The sequence below is a fragment of the Equus caballus genome, chromosome 5 (assembly GCF_041296265.1).
Source record: "Equus caballus isolate H_3958 breed thoroughbred chromosome 5, TB-T2T, whole genome shotgun sequence".
In the NCBI taxonomy this organism is placed as follows: Eukaryota; Metazoa; Chordata; class Mammalia; order Perissodactyla; family Equidae; genus Equus; species Equus caballus.
In genome coordinates, this window is record NC_091688.1 from 83,309,038 (window position 1) to 83,326,562 (window position 17,525).

A 17,525-nucleotide genomic window follows, 5' to 3' on the forward strand; every position below is an offset into this window, starting at 1 on the left:
CCTTTTCCCCTCTTCTAAGGGAGAAATCACTAGTTTTGTGGGAAGCTGAACTGGAGAGCAGGTCTTCCCACTGGTTGAGGATGGGGGCCAATCAGTCCCAAAGAGTGCATCCTCTGGGCAATCCTGAGTGAGCCCCGAGGATGTTTTCAGCAGTCCTGCTCCGCATCTTGTTCAGACTGATTGTGTCTTCATTCTTTAAGAAAAACTTTATTGAGATACAATCATTTACCATAAAATTAACCCTTTTAAAATGTACAGTACAGTGGTTATTAGTATATTCAGAGAGTTGTGTAGCTATCATACTAATTTTAGAACATTTTCATCACCCGGAAAGAAACGCTGTACCCATTAGCAGTCACTCCCCATTTCTCCCCATGCCACGGGCCCTACGCAACCACTAATCTGCTTTCTATCTCTGTGCATTTGCCTATTCTGAACATTACAGGTTAATGGACTCATGCACTATGTCCCCAAGTCTTTATTATTTCACCGAGGTTTCTGGAAAACCTACTTAGTATCTATGTAAAAAATCAGTCATCTCTTGTGTTTCAGATTTATTACAGAATTTATCCTCTACTTTTTCCATTACCTGTGCATCATTAATACTTTCAAATACCCATATTAGCTCATACCAAATAGAATGATGTATTGCAGATTTGTGAGCTTGTTGACAATAGAATTTGACTTCCAAGGACAATGAAAGCAAAACGCCTGCCTGAACTTCAGCTAACTTTGAAGGGGGTATGGCTACAATATGTTCAACTACACAGATGGTTTTTGCATTATCTTCTGATTACAGAATAAGGGAAACTGCTTCTAGTATGAGTTAACTGTCTTAAGAAACGTCATACTTTTTTTCTGTTGTTAAACCATCTTTTAATCTTAGCCTATTCATGTTCGTACTAGTAAACTAGTTTTTTGGCAATCTGTTAAATATATAATATTTAATATTGGCTTGCCTAAATAAAGAGATTATAAGAATCTGATAATGTACTTTTATTTTTGTGTCTTATAAATTTTCAAAATGTTGATAATAATAAATCTTGTAAACCATTTGGTAAAGGTAACCTTTTAAGTGAGCTTTAAAATTGTTAAACCCAGTGGTAAATCTTTAGAGAAAAACTTTAGTATATAAAGTAAGAGTAACTGAGTAAGTGAGTTATTTTACAATATAATTTATAATGAGAAAGTGTGTTACTTTACTAACCTTCATAGTTTTACAGTGTAGAATTCTTGCTAGGTGTTTGAGAAGCTTGATTTTCAGTGGCATCGCAGTTTATGTTTGCAGTTTTTTATGTGCCTTATGCCTTTCCCCAATGAAATAGTACTTAAATGATTTTTTTTACATGTTGTATTGTATCTTGGAATTATGAGTTAAAGTATAGCATGATAGAAAGAGCATTGACTTTGCAGTCAGACTGCCTCCATTCACATCTCAGTCCCACCCATCACCAATGGGTGCGAGTGCCCTTGCCTCTCTGTGCTTTAATTTCCTCAACTACCAAGTGAGGATATCAGTACTCATTGATTCTACCTGTTATGAAGATGAAATGAAGTAGTGTGTATATAATAATCTGTATAAAGCCCTTAGCACATGCTAAGTGTGCTAAACACATGCTTAAATAATATCAGCCGTTTCATTCTTTGTGGTGTGGGTATAGGAACAGCATAAAATAGCAGAGATAACTAAGGGATTGATCAGCCAGAAATCTTGCATATATTCCCTCTCATTCAGTGAATCTTTATATAATGATGAATAAATTCCTATTTTCTCCAGCTTAGCTTTCCTTATATATTATGTGGCATTTAAAGTAATTTTTACAAAATATAGAAATATTGTATTTAACAAAATCGATGAAGTGTTATGCAATACAAATACAAGTTTTTATTGGACTACAATTTAGGGGTTAGGAAATAAATATTTTCTATTACTAAATTCTTTATCAGGAAACATAGCAAAAGTGAATTCTTTATCTATGTTGGCTTTAACAGCATTTCTTCCTCTTTCCCTGGGCCAGGGTTTTCCAGGTGACTTTGGAGACAGAGGCCCTGCTGGTCCTGATGGCAGTCCTGTGAGTACAATGTGGTGGTGCAGTCTTGCATATGACATCACTGAGACTCCAGAGCAACTGCACTTGCCATCCTCATTACCACATTTGTGAATAAGTATTATTGGCCAGACAGTTTCCATACCACTGTGCACATTTCAATTTGTGATTTTTCAACATGGGAAATAAGCCAAAAATGTCATAAATAAACTCTATCTTGAAAGATCATCATTAAAATTAATTATATTGACCATGTTAAATGTGACTGCTTAAGTAAAATGTTAGAAATATATGATCACAATACTGACTTGTCTATCTGGGGAGGTGTTGAAGAAGGCTTTCATTTACATGAATATACTACCAAGCCTCATGCAAAAATTGTGCACTCAGTGATTGCTCTTTTGGACTCAAACTTGTCATTCATCTGCCTTACTTTTGAGTATTTTATAGAGAAGTCTTTTGGGGGATGGTTCAGATATCAATATTCAGATCTGGGAGTTACCATTCAAAAATTAATTTAATTATATTATCAAAGAATGGTGATGGATTGCTGTTTTTTGATACTAGATAGAAAAATCTTCACTTTTTGCTCTCAAAGATCATCCAGGAACTACTCCCCAATCTATGCCATGCATCAATCTTTTCATAAGATTTTAAGGTGAATTAGAATCGACCACAAAATCCTTGTAGCCTAAAATAGGAATAGTTCCTATGTTTAGATATAGGTAAATTACTAACGTTTATACTTAAAGTAAATGTTTGAAAAACAATTTCTTTTTATTTCCTTTTTCTGAATTATAACTATATTAGCTTATTCAGTTAATTTAGCCAAGGTTTTATTTGTTATAAGACTTGGCAGGTAAAAGAAGAGTAGAGCTGATTTCCAAATAAATTGTTAAAAACTTGAATGATGTTTTAAGTAGAATGCTTGTGGTCCTTTTCTCCCCGTGATTCTGGGGAGCTTCTTATTTCAAGCATAACAGAGTAAGCATTATTTACTTTTTTCTTTAATACCATTTATGTACTTGCATACCTGATGTGAAGCCATGTGATTTAATTTTTTATCAATTAGATATACATGAAGTTTCTTAGGGTTAGACTCCTACCATATTTAAAATTTTTCTTTTTGAAATCTGCTCTTTATTTAAATATAACATAGTCCTTCCTGAAGAGCATTTTTAGCCTTTAAAATCTTTAACCTATAAAAATAAACTGGATATTTTTAGTTTGTCGATTTATAATTCTCTTTATTTTATACTATGCCTTAGTTTCAAAACAGAATTTGAAATGCAAAAAAAAGAACTATTCTTGTACCTTGTACCATGTAAATAATGTAACAATGACCTGGAGTGGATTAAGAATTATCATAAAGACTATAATGACAAGTGCAAAAGGCTGTCGCAAAAACCCATCACAAATCAACTGGAAAAATTAATATTAATAATTTAAAATAAATAAAAATGTTTATATAAATAATTTAACAGTGTTGGTAATTTCTTACATTTGTATAGTGCTTTATGATAATTTTCAAAACCTTTTATACATATGACAGTTTTCATTGTGACCTTTACAATGAGAATAAATATTATTATTCTTGTTTTATAAATGAGAAAACTGAAGTTTAGAGAATTTAAATAATATACTTCAAAAGAGTTGATAGTGTTTTACAACATCTGAATATTTTCTTCTAACCCTATATGCTGACCACCTGTCTTTTCATACAGTGTATAGGTTGGTTATGTCTATAATGCTGATTACTAATGGGATTTACTTCCTTTATTAGATACGTAAGATACATAGGAGACGTAGAAAAGTCTATATCCTAGGCTGGGCGATAGTTCTCTCGTCCAAAAGCGTGGAGCCAGGGGCACTTTTGAAGAACATAAAGTGCCACCAGAGATTTGTACTTCTTAGAAGGATGCAGAAGAGTAGGGAAATTTTAGAAGTTAGCTGTAGAAGAAAATAAAATTTGATATATTTTTTCCTAGAATTTTTTGTCTTCGTCTTTAGAAACTACACTTAGTAGTTTGGCATCATCTCTAACCGATTTTGCACATTTATTTTACATAGGGACTCGTAGGTAGCGTTGGTCCTCCGGGATTTCCTGGACTTACAGTGAGTATCAAATATCATCATTCTTATAAAATATTTTTTGTGGCTTTATAGTTGTTAGATGTGTTTTTAAAACTAGAAAAACGAGAAGTTTTAGTGTCATTTTTGGATATCAACTTGCTCAAATGTATTTCCTTACCAGATGTACGAATTAGACCAATAATATAAACCAAGAAATTAATTATACTTTATGATAAACTAAAATAACAAATTTCTACAGATTTATGAGTACATATGTATTTATGTATGTAGAGGCATGTGCTTTAGCATTCAGCTGAGCTGAAAGCAAGACTGACAAACCTTTATGAAATGTAAGGAGTCTAATGAAGATAGAATCTTAAAAGTAAACTATTTATATCCATAAAATAGTAGGATGTGACCATGAGCAGAGGTAAGATGTTCCTTAAAAATCAATTTAGAGCTTGCTCTAACGTGTGAAATAGGTAATTAAGACCCCAGAGTTTTATGCTGTAAATTATAGCCACAATATTTTTAGTTGGTACCTGAACACAGGTCTTCTGACTCCAAATCTAACCTTCTTTCCCCACCTTCACTGCCCTAAGGCAGAAGGTGACAACTTGGCCAAAGGAATAAGTCAGGATTTCAGTTATTGGAACTCTGAAGAAATCAGCGTAAGTTTTAACTTGCCATTTGGGGATGATGAGTATAAAATTAAGAGTCAGAAAACCTGAGTGAGTCTAAGACATTTAAACTTTTCTCTTACATAATAATATTAGTATAGCAATAGTAATAAAATTAGCAAGGACAGCTCACTTTTATTTAGTATTTTCTATTTTCTGTAACTAGTATGTGCTAGTCACAAGTGCTATGTTATTTAATTCTCAGAACAACCCAGAACCACTTAGTCTATAAGTGTTGAGCCCAGGTTTGAAGCCAGATTATCTATATCCAGAGTCCAAAATTCTACCCGTTGTGCTATGCCACCTCCGAAGAACTTAGATTACTTGAAAATGTATACCGTCTCTCATGAGATTTCTTTAGGCTTCATGAGAAGCTCTATGTGAAGGTGGAATCCAAAGGGCCGATTTTTTTCTCTCAGAACTTAGAAGAAGGTTAAACCTGTAGGTGGTAGTCAGTGGCCTTATCAATGGGGAGAGAAAGGAAGCAGAGGAAGGGAGTTGGACTCCAAAAATATTTTTCATGCATTCTTCATTTAGCTTACTAACATCAAGTTATTTAGCTCAGAGTTTCTGCAATTACAGTTAAGATTAAGACCAAAATTCTTAACATGGCCTAAGATGTCTAGACTGTTTTGGTTCTTATCTACATCTCGAGAACATAGTCTGTGCACTAGCAAAGCTGTTCCTTCTCAGATGCCCTGCAGCCTCCCTACTACATGGCCTTTGTACTGGTTTGTATACCTGAAACACTCTACCTCTACTTTTCTGCCTTGTCGTTAACTCTTATCCACCTTTCAGTCCCAGGGCTTAGCACAGTGCTGACACATAATAGTGCTCAGTAAAAATAACTGCTTTTTCTGTCCTTTCTCTTTCTCTACTCACCCTTTGGTAGATGGGAAGAGATTCTACAGAAAAGAAAATGACTAAGGACACTAACAGTCATCTTTGTAATCCTCTTCTCTTCTACATTGATACAGATGGCACTGTATACTTTTTGAAGTACTTTCCCATGCATATCTATCTCATTTGTTCCTCAACAAGTAGTAAAGTAGGTAGAGCAGGTATTACCACCTCCAGTGTATATTATTTAATTTTTTAATCAAAATAATGTGTGCACCTACTGAAGTATCAAATGCTGAACTAGACACTAGGCCTAAAAATACAAGTAAGATTTCTATTTTTGACAACATTATAAAATCTAATGGCGTAGAAGGAAAGGAAGCAGTATCATACAATGTGATTACTGCTATAATGGACTAAAATTAAGCCACTGAGTAAGGAGCAATTTGTGTGATCTCAGAAAGTCAGAGTAGCTTTCACAAAGGAGACGTCTTTTAAGCTGTGTCTTAAAGACTGTGTATGAGTGGGGTGGGGTGGAAAAGGGGACAGGGCTCTTCAGGCAGAAGAAGACTCATTCAAATGCACCGAAGGGGGAAAAATGGAATGTTTGGGAAATGGAAAGAGGAGCAGCAGGATTGTAGCCTAGGAGGTGTGGGAGGATGGGAGTGGCGTGGAAGGAGGTGAGGTTTTGAAGGTAATTGAGAGAGATTATGTAGAACCTTTATATTTCATATTAAATAGTTTATCTACTTGTCCAGAACTGCAGCCTCTGCTTTCTCTCTCAAGAGTTACCTTCCAGCAAGTATAGTTTCTGACAAGAAATGGTATTGCCTTCTCTAAATTATTTTTTCCCTGCAGTTGATTGTTATTGTCATTTGCTTTCTTAACTGCACTAGTGACAGTGATTATTACCTGTCAGTGTGGGTGGGTATGGTTGAAAAGCACAATGTGAAACTCACAGTCTTGGGCCGGCCCGGTGGCACAGCGGTTAAGCTTGCATGTTCCGCTTCGGCAGCCTGGGGTTTGCCGGTTTGGATCCCTGGGGTGGACATGTCACCATTTGTCAAGCAATGCTGTGGTAGGCATCCCACATACAAAGTAGAGGAAGATGGACACGGATGTTAGCTCAGGGCTGGTCTTCCTCAGCAAAAAGAGGAGGATTGGTGGCTGATGTTAGCTCAGCGCTAATCTTCCTCAAAAAAAAACCCAACATAGTCTTTTCCACAATATGCTCACTCATGTGAACTCTAATTAGCCAGTGGCTGCTGTTTTTATATAAAGAACCTATCTTTGTGTCTGTTTCTTTGACTGACTTTGACTTAAAAGTTCTCGATTATTTATGATGGTGTGGGAGGCTCTTCTCCCTCTAGTGATATATCCCAGACGCTCTCAAGCTCCCATGCATGAAAGTATATCTTCTGTCTACTCCATCTTCCCATGGAAGAAGAGTGTGATAAGTTGGGAGTACTGAAGGGCATTCTGATTATCTTTGTGGAACTGAAAACTGCTCTTAACCTATCATGGATCGCTTTCGGAAGGCTGTAGTTTGTGACGAGTAGGATTTTCCACACAACTTGTGACATGCCACAAAATGTTTGATGTTTCTCGGAAATCTCTATATCCATATCATTTTATTTTTTAATTCTCTATTTTAGCAAGTCTTTCATAACGTATATGTTTTTTGATATCTCCCAACACTTGCTATTTTGTGATTTTTCTTTGAGTCATTAAAAAGTAAAATAGGATATTGTGCATACAAAGTACATTCATCTGAAGATGCCAAACTATGCACAGGAATATATTTACTGAAACAAAAGTTAAAAATATTATATTGTCTATAGAAAAAACAACAGGACAACAAAGAAATATTTGTTTGTAAGGTATTCCTTTCCATATTTACATGATTATTGCTGCAAAATTTCCAAACAGATGTTTATTATGTTTTTTGAAACTATCATAAATTTTAAAGCTATGAACTTTGAATAAACTAGCCATTGTAATTATAAGAATGTTTGTTTCCTATTGACAGAGTTTGTCAACGATGTATTAATATTGCATATCTGTTTGTTAGGTTGGAAAGTATTACTCTTTGCCTCTCACAGTCCCATATGTTTCAGGATTAAACATGTTGGAAATAATTTATGTTAGTTATATTTCACAGACTTTAGGACTCACTGAAAAGTAAAGACATCATATTTTCCATTCTGAAATTTGTAGTATTTAAATGTAGACTATTAGAAATACTTTGTTGTGTCGGGAGATACAAGTCTAAAAATCAATGTTTTAAATTTTATTTTTAAAGTTGGTAACTTCCTCCAGTATTCATTCCATACTTTCTTTTAAAACTATCATGTACCTTTTATTATGTTGGGTCTGGGAAATAAAAAATGACTAAATTATGCTTCTGCTCTCACAGAATGCACAGACTAGAAAGACAGAATAAAAAAGTACAGTACAGTATACTCAGTAGTGTAGAAGAAGGGCATTCCAGTAGTGTAACCATATCTTCAAAGGCTTGGAGCATGAGATAAGGCAGAGCGTGTTCCGAGAATGCAGAACGGTCCATTGTGGCTAAAATGTTGGATTTGGAGGAAGGAGAAGTAGAAGAGGAGGGACAAATGGGAGGAGATGAGACTGGAAGGATTGGTGGAGCCTGGTAGGAAGGGCTGGGATGCTGTCCTAAGAAATTTGGATTGTAACTGTAAAGTTTCTGCATTGTCACAAATATACCTTTAAAAGTTCCTTATTTGAAAGCCATTAAAGGAAGATTTAAACCAACTTGGTCTTTGAGGATGAAGGATGATACGGTAGCCAGGTACAAAGAAATAATAAGAGAAAGAAAGAAAATTGAGGTGTCAGTGACCCAGAAATTATAACTGATCCCCAAACCATCAAGAGATGTCCACCATTTTTTCAAATTTTACTTTCAAATACCCTTATTGTTGTTACTGTCTTTTGTCTTCTAAAATGCCATGTTGAAGGAGTTTTTCTAAGTCTCTTGCTTGCAGGAGATGATAGTGGTATTTATGTTTTTGAGGAATCTTGCATTGGAGCATTAAAACTGAGAACCTTGACATTGGTGACTACGTCTTTTTCATCTTTGTTTCCTCAACAGTACTACAGTGTCTGGCACATATTATGCCCAATAAATGTTAAATGATGAATGAGTGAGAGAAGCCCAGAAAAGTAGAGTCTTGTGTTCTCAGTTTATCCTTGAAATTATGGTAAATTTTCTCATTCTGCAAATTTCAAATCATAAAATAAAATCATTGGAATGCCTGGCACGTAGTAACTGCCTGGTAAATATTTATTAGATAAATGAGTGAAATAAAAATCTAAGACAATCAAAGGAAGTATTTATTAAATACTTCTTGGGGACATGGCACTAAAATATTTCATCTGTCTTCAAGATATTATGTAGTTGGAGACATATTTGGAGATGAATGTCATGGACAGTAAGTATTACAGGAGCTCAAGGAAGGGAAAGGTCCTTGTGGATGAAATCAGTATGAGAAGCTTCAGGAAATAAGACGGACTTCATAAAGTTTCAAGATTGTGTGATTTATAAATGTGGAGAGAAAAAGAGGTTGTTGTTGAAGAATAAAGCATGAGTGGGAGCTTAGTGAGATGAACTGTTCTGGGTTAATTAATGAATTAATTTTACCACATTCTCTTTGTAATCCTAATGGATGCTTAATGATGCCTTTTTTTCTTACTGCTTTTCAGGGCAGTGTTGGCCCAATGGGACCAATAGGACCTTCTGGAACTCCTGGCCCAATGGTATGGTTCTGTTTGCATAGTGGATATTTCCATTTAATTTCTCTATGATGTCACAAAATATCATTTTTTCTTTTAGGGTCTTTCAGGGAATAAGGGCCTACCTGGAATCAAAGGTGATAAGGTGATTTAAATATTTATATTATCATAGAGATCATTTCTTATCACATTAATTTTTTTCTTTTGAATCAACACAACTTATAAAATATTTTGTTTTTATATATGAGATCTAATCTGTACTATCCATTATATAATTTTTCTCAGAAGTAGGAAAGCTAGAGAAATGATTTTTCTATAATTAGTATTTGTTTTCTTCTACTATTGTCATGTTTGCCACGCTTAAGTGTCTTTGTGTGGTATTGTGCTCTCCAGGGTGAACAAGGCACTGCGGGAGATCCCGGAGAACCAGGGGATCCTGGAGACAAGGTAACTGTTTTGCCATTAATTTTGTATAAATACAAAAAAAACAGTGAAAAAGTATAAACTTTTTAAAAAGAAAGGAGTACTCATTGTTTTAACCATGGAATTTTTTAGGATAAGGTAGCAATATGGCTTTACATGTTTGAAACAGGTTTTCTCAATTTTTTTGGAATATTTCCATGAATTTTTTTAGTAGTCTGTGATAGAGACATCTGCCATTTGTAGTATAATGGCTTTTCTCTTCCCTCTACTATTCTCCTCTTTTAGGGTGCTGTTGGTTTCCTAGGACCACCAGGGATGAGAGGAAAGCCAGGAACTTCAGTAGGTTTGAACTTTTGCTTTGTTCTTTCTGATTAACAGAGTACACACCATGGCATGAGTCTTGACGCTTGTTGGCATTAGTAGAATATAAGAGGTAGGATGCAAGCCTGTATCCTGGCATTTTCTCTCTTAGTTCTAGAATAAAGCTAATCCTTCAAGTTTTCAGCTCACATTTCATAGACTGTTGGACCGCACCTGCCCCACGCCTCTCATCCCAGGCCAAAACCAAATTTCCACAAGTCCTAAAGACCTTGTTGATCTATTAGAGACAGTATTTAAGTTAAGTAGTGGACTTTTAAGTCAGAAAATATAAAGCACCTTAAATAATATTTTAATTTTTCCTAATATCTGTTTCATTACGGAAACATTCTGAAGAAAAGATAGCATGTCACACACTTTTGTGGGCCCAAATATTCTAGTTCCGTGTCTTTTTTTAACCAGTTAGGGCATCAGTTATTTGGAAAAAAAGGATACCTTATATTGTAGTTACCATGAAACCAAAAAATTATAAAACTAAAATTACTGACTAATTTAAATCAAATGATTAAAACATGAGTTAAAAGTATATATCTGCATATTAAAAATCATAATAATTATTATAGATAACATTTACTGAGTGTTTACCAAGTGCCAGGCACCTTTCTAAGGACCGTACGTGTAGTTTAACCCTCGAAACAATCATATGAAGTTGGTACTGTTATTATTCCTATTTTACGTTTTAGGGAAACTGAGACACAGAGAGTTAAATGACTTGCCCAAGGTCCCATAGTTAGTTGGTGGTCACCTGGGAAAAATAGGTTTCTGACCACACGCCCAATTATGTGAGCAGTGTGGGATAGGTAGCAGAGAGACCAAAGAAAAAAACCCAGAGATAATGTACAAGACGTAAGAGTTTATTGGGAACTTACATACAGGGAGTCCAGGAGCAACTGGCTCGATGGAGTTGTGCACCACTACCACGAACAGAGAGGGAGTCGCTCAAGTAGGCAGGGTGCTCAGTAGGCTACGTGCTTGCCAAGAGGGACTGACCTTGCATGACCAGCATTTCAAGGACCAGTAGCTCATGTGGAAGGGCTCTGTGTTCTTCAAGACATGATGTTCTTTGAGATTAGCAGGTCCAGTTGGCCAGGTCCTGGATCATAACAATGCCAGGTGGTTGCTGTCCTCCCCAGAGGGGGCCAGAAGTCTACATGGCTGTGATAGGGCATTTAGGCTGGTGTTGAGCAAGCAAGGCCCTACACTAGGTGATCATGTATATCAGATCATATATTGGCCACTGTGCATTACTGTTTTAGGGTTTAACATTTTAAGATTGTTTGTAGGTTTTAATATTGATTATAACTCTGTGAAGATGATTGTAGTTAGGAAAAATAGATATAAAATTATAATTTATTAATATAATATTAAAATATACCTAAAAAAAGAATGTTGTTTTCCTGAGCAATTCATCATGTTCTCTCTAACTCCACCCTCCCATCTCAGGATTATTAATTTTCACATCAAAGGAAGCAGCATTAAGTTACAGAACGTTATATACCCCCCTAGTTTATGACTTCTAATAGGGAGCATTTCATATACATCTCTCAGTTATTACTGAATCCAAAGAATAGGTTTTGGCATCCATTTGTCTAGTGACATGTTTGTGGTGAACTTGGGTTTTACTAGTTTTTCACCTTGGACTCGGGGTAAGCCTGGTCAGCCATGTACTCAGACTTGTGTCCTGGAGTTGAATCTCAGAGTGCATACATAAGGGGCGTGAGAATAGGTCATGAGACAGCAAAAAGCTTCTGGTTTGCAAGGATGATCCTAAACCACATAACAGGGACTTCTGATATGTGCAGTGCTTGGCAAAATAAGACCATAATTTCTTACACCTTCAATTTTTTATAATGAGAGGATTTCCTAACTTTTGATAATAATAGAAGGAAATGGTTCAACACATTTTCTAAGGCCAGTGCAGAGTAATAAGTGATATCAATATTATTCTCTTATGCTTTACAGTTAGTTGAGAAAACTAGAGTCAAATATCATGCTTTTATAAGGTAAACCTTTTTGACATTTCTCTTACTCTTTGATTCAGTTTACATTAATAACATGTTTACTGGGGGCAGGAGGGCCCCTGGTCTGAGAAGCAGAGACTTGCATTTTAGTCCCAGCCCTGACACTGACCTGCTATGGCCGTGGGCATTTAACCGTCATGGTATCCAGTTTCTCATGTTTTAAATGGGAGTCAGACTACATCATATTTAAAAGGTTCTTTGCAGCTCTGTGACTCTATGATCTTTTTCTCTCTTAAATAGTGGTTACCAATATTTTCTCTAGTCTAAGCTAGAGAAAAGGCAGAGAGCCTGTTTCACCTTTAATACATTGTCTTAAAACCCTTAATATTTTTTTTTCCTGGAATAAATCACCAGAAACTCTAATGTGGGTTTTTTAGGGCAGGGATGCTGGGAGCATGAGACAGTGAGAGTGAGATTCTTACTTGCTTATTTTATATCTTTCTGTATTCTAATTAAAAAAAGAAAAACCATTTTTAATGTCAACAGGGATTACTTTGGTAGGAGATAGTTAACCATTTTTTGTTTGTTTTATCATCTTTGAAAAATACATTCTTTGGACTGAAGATAGGATAGATTTATGAATTAATATTTGTGAGATGGCCTTGTCTTTAGATTCTCACTTTATTTATCACTTGTTTATATCTTATTAATAGAAAAATTGTAGAGGTTTGACCTGGAAACCTTCCCTAGTTATAGAAGGAGACATCTGTTTAATGTAAAATAGCTTACACAGAATCAGTTATCATATTATGAAACAAACTTCCACATTCAATTATACAAATTAGTGCCTACCTAAAACATTTGTGTACTATCATGGAAAGAATGCCAAAATCGTAAGCATGTTTTTCTTATATCTCCTACTTTTGGTTTTCTGTTATCTAAAATGTTGATGTTACTGATATTGTTTCCAAATGGATCTGAGTTGTAACGAGTAAGAATATTTTTAAGATAAAAGAGTGTTCTGATCTGGAAGGTTTTTACATATTGAAACAGGAAAGCTTTTGCTCTGCAAGTATTTAAAAACTAGAAAAAACTACCAATCTGAAGTTGTTAAGAAATATTTTTTCCTTAACACAGAGAAAACAATGACAATTATATCCTTTCCATTTCTTACTAGAATTTCTGTCATTTATAGAGGTTTGCTCAATCATTATTGAATTCTCTAAAAGTTACTTGAAAACTCAGTTTTTGTAAAGGAGAATTGGCATTCAAGGAAACTTGCAATTGAAGTTTTTAAAAATGAAAAATTATTCTGAAGAATGAATAAAATTGTTTCACAATTTATGTTTTTATATATTTGGTTGTCAATAAACTTTTCTGAAAACAAAGGATTAGGGTATGCTATTTTTTCCTCAAAGCTTGTAAATTTAGCTTCTTGTTTGTATTTTGCCACAAGAGGGCCCCGGTGAGCACTCCATCTCTCTCTAAGAGAGGTACTTGTCATTTCAGAATTTGACTCCCCTAGATACAGACTATGATGGATGATGATTTTGTTTATTTAGGAGAACTTATATGAATTTCTGAATGCTATTTCGTGACCTTTCTCTAGCTTTGGTTGCAGCAGTTGTACTGTGTACTGTTTCATGTCCAGGTTCTCCAGTGCTGTATGACAATGGATTTAGTGCATATAGGAAACTGTGCTTAGTTCTTGCAAAGTGGATAAACTAATATTGTATCTTGAAATTTTATGTGATCTGAGGCCTATTTAAATCAAAATTGAAGCTCACATAGAAATTTAACATGGCAGAAATAATGAATTCAATAGTTTTTCTTAGGAAAACAAGGATATCAGACTACTGGCCTTCCCTGTTCTATACTATCGTCTCTTGCGAGCATTGCCAGCCCTCTCTAGTTTCAGGCCTTATACCCACTTCTCTCTCCTCTGATCTTCCTCTCCAACCCAGATTTAAAATTCTTAATCTGTATGTCAGAAAGTGACTTCAGAGGTACTGAAACCAATTCCTCAAAATTTTAATTGAAGGATCAAAACAGTCTAGAATTCTAGGTCTCGTTCAAGTGAGGAGAGAGGCTGTGAAGGGAAGGGTCAATGGTTATAAATCTGGGTAACATTTGATGAGGACTTTCTATGTGCCAGGCACTGTGCTTCTTTCTCACTTTACGTATATTGCCTCGTTTAATCCTCACAGTGACTCTGTGAGAATGTTAGCACTCTTATTATTCCCCTTTTATTGATGAGAAAACTGAAGCTTAGAGAGATTAAGCAACAAGATTCTTAATTACTAAATTAGCCCCTTATAGTAGCAGAGGAGGGGGAATTTTCAGTCAGCCCCAGGACCCTGGTTATTTCTGAAGGCAGTTCCTCATCTAGAGTTCCCCACCTTGTTGAGTCAAACTTTGTTGTCTTATCTCTGGGAAATGCACACACACAATTTTTTTTCTTTATTTGAGCACTTAAACTCATTAATTTGTTTGTATCTCTAACACTTAGGAATAAATATATATTACATCTGTACACATTTTATTTAAATAAGTTTTCCACAATGATGATGTTTACAAATTCTTTCTGAAAAGTTGTTACAACTTTCTTTGACATAATATATTGACCATTGTTTGCTGAAAAGTCATTACAACTTTGTGTAGCATAATATTTTGAGTGCTGTTTGCTTACCATATGTCTGCTTCCTTTTTAAATTATGTTTGTTAAATTAATGTTTATATTTTGATCCCCCCCCCCATTTTAGGGCCAAATAGGTGACCCAGGACCCCAAGGACCATTAGGCCCTCCAGGACCAGAGGTAAAATGTTGGTGGGAAGATAATAAATTTGAAACAAAAATCCTAGAAATTAAACTTGTTAGGTAAAATATGTTTTTACACAATAGTCTTAATAAAGATTCTCTTTAAAGTTTATATCTTCATAGTCTGGACTAAATTTTTTCTGTTACATTGGGAGGTATGCAGCAGTGATCCCAAGGAAACAGAAAAACTTTTAGTCACATTATCATCCTGATTAGATCAAGCCGATTTATTTGTTCTGCACAAAAGATATTAATAACACATACTTGGGGCTTGAAATCAAATTTTAGGACCTAAAATCCACAGAATTTTAATTCAGAGTGCTTCCAATTTTTGCTATATGCAAATATCATTTGGATTTCATATTCTAGAATAAAATGCAATTAAATCTATGTTACATATATCAAATTTGCTTGTATATTCTTTGAAACTTTAGCTTATTGCTTGATATAGAGTGGCTTTTTTTTCCTACAAGACCATATAGTACATAAACTTCTGAGATGAGACATGTTTTTTAAAATAATTTTGTGAGTCAAAGGTATATCACATGGAGGTAAAGTTTCTGAAGCTCACTCTAGTTCAGAAATGTAAGCCCAAATATATACATATAAATACACGTACACACACAGAGACACGTCTAATTCAGAGTCGTAGATATAGCAGTAAAGCTGAGAAAATGAATTTGGCTTCAGAATAAATAAATCAGCATAAACAAATCAGTCTCCATGTTGTCAGGGCACTAGGCAAGAGTTTCTGGGCATAGTGCTGTACTGACGCTTTCTCCCTCTCTGTGAACTGTGAGATCTCCTTGTACTCCACAGCTGTCTTTCAGGGTTGGCTGATTTCTTTAGCAAATACCTGTTCTTACTTATTGTCTAGTTTAAAAACACATTGGATATTGATAGTTCAAAAATCTAAAAAACTACATTGTACTTAGTTTTATTAATAAGGGAGGTAATAGGGTATAAAATGCTGCAATATGTTGTGTCTTCATTATGGAAAGAAGGAAACTGTTTTGAGTAACTAAAACAATTAACATATAATTAACAGGTTAATATAAGTTTATCTCTTTTATGAACCTACATTCTTTCAACAATTTTTCATGAAAACCTTTCTGGAATGAATCATATTTACCTGTTCTCATACTGAAGATGCAGACCCTAATTCATCTTTCATTATGTTCAAAGATTATTATGAACATGCATTGTTCTCTTGTAACTGTAGTTACAGATGGTATGCGTGCTGGAAAGGACTGTGTCACCTCCTTGCCATCAGGATGATTTTGGATCTTTTGCTTCTTTTTCATAAAGCCAGGTTAAAGGATGCTTAGGCCATGTTTTTTTCACTTGGTCTTTCAAAATCTTTCTTTTTTCTCTGTTGTCTTTGAGGTTTTATGGTTTGCAATCACCATTCAAAACACTGTCTCATTATCTTTGATTGCTGCACTACTAATACAAGTTTCTGAATCTCAACCTTGTCAGCCTGTGCCCATTCTTCCTCCTCACCTACATTAAACTTTTTCATGGGGCTAGAAATGGAACCTGCACTCTCTCAAGAGGTGGTGCAAGGTTGTTTTGGGAAATGGGGCCTAATCCAAAAATTATAACTTCTTGATCTTAAGAAGGTAATACGTAGGCAACCATATATGAGGCAACGCTTTTATCCAAATCCTCAAATCCTCAAAGTTCTCAACATTAGGCTTTTAATAGAACTGCAGGTCGAAGAATTTAAAATAGTATGTTTAATAGTATATCAAGCCTGAAAAGTTTATACTTGCACGGAGGATGTATTTTCTCAGATAAAGAGTCTTCTATGTTTTGCTAAATTTAGGCGTTATCCTGTAGAGAATGATCAAGGATTTTTAAGCAAGGGAATGGAATTATCAGACTTATGTTTTCGACATATGTGTTGTAGCTGGAACAAAGGTAAAAGAGGAGAGAGGGAAAGGTGACAAGAAGGAGGGAGGGAGAGATGACAAGACTAATTAAAGGCTATACGGAGGATAATGCAAGCCCAGGGGATTAACGATGAGGGCCTATGACAATAGAGAGGAAAGGACGGCTTTAAGAAATAATTAGGAAATATAATCCACAGCACTTGAATCATTCATTCAGTTTGTGTGAAAGAGGAATAAAAGATAATTTTAATATTTCTTGCTTGAACAGTTGGATAAAATGTGGATCACCATTCTAAAAATAGAGAATAAAAGAGAAGAAGGAGGAAGATATTCATGGTGGATGGAGATAATGCTTTGGTTTTGAATTTTTCAGGGCTGAAGTGCCTCTAGGACCTACAGGAAATTAGTCCCATAAGGGTAAAGAAAACTGTAGGCTCTAAACTCAGAAGAAAAGAGTGGACTAGAGATATGTATTTGTATAGTCATCCACATAGAGGTATTAGGGGAAGCAGTTGTAGTAGATGAAATCACTAAGGGAGGGTTTATGAAACAAGATCTGAAAATACTACACCTGGGCACTCATCCCCAGAGGCCTACATTCTATGTCTACAGTGCAAGTAAGTTTTAAATTGACAATGTGAGGGCAGTAAAAT

At 35.1% G+C, this 17,525-nt stretch overlaps 1 protein-coding gene and 1 long non-coding RNA gene across 20 annotated transcripts in view; one reads left to right on the forward strand and one right to left on the reverse strand.

The window, feature by feature from the left end:
• Positions 1–17,525, forward strand: part of COL24A1 (collagen type XXIV alpha 1 chain) — a 349,220-nt gene that overhangs the window by 92,369 nt on the left and 239,326 nt on the right. For 17 of the 18 annotated variants that reach the window (XR_011438845.1, XR_011438846.1, XM_023641737.2 and 14 more), the window contains 7 exons: positions 2,019–2,072; positions 4,119–4,163; positions 9,368–9,421; positions 9,498–9,542; positions 9,791–9,844; positions 10,106–10,159; positions 14,922–14,975. Coding sequence is in view for 16 of the 18 variants with exons in the window: in XM_023641737.2 (XP_023497505.1) it covers positions 2,019–2,072; positions 4,119–4,163; positions 9,368–9,421; positions 9,498–9,542; positions 9,791–9,844; positions 10,106–10,159; positions 14,922–14,975 (360 nt within the window). In the remaining 2 variants the exon portion in view is untranslated. Of the gene's footprint in view, positions 1–2,018; positions 2,073–4,118; positions 4,164–9,367; positions 9,422–9,497; positions 9,543–9,790; positions 9,845–10,105; positions 10,160–14,921; positions 14,976–17,525 lie in introns of those variants that run through there. The other variant, XM_070267395.1, reaches the window with a different exon arrangement.
• On the reverse strand, positions 58–11,161 carry LOC138924140 (uncharacterized). Of its 2 annotated transcripts, none has more exons than XR_011438849.1 (3): positions 11,068–11,161; positions 6,601–6,714; positions 58–193 (listed from the first exon to the last, which is right to left on the reverse strand). It is a non-coding gene; the product is annotated as an uncharacterized lncRNA (long non-coding RNA). The 2 variants fall into 2 exon arrangements; XR_011438850.1 differs by having other exon boundaries at positions 67–205.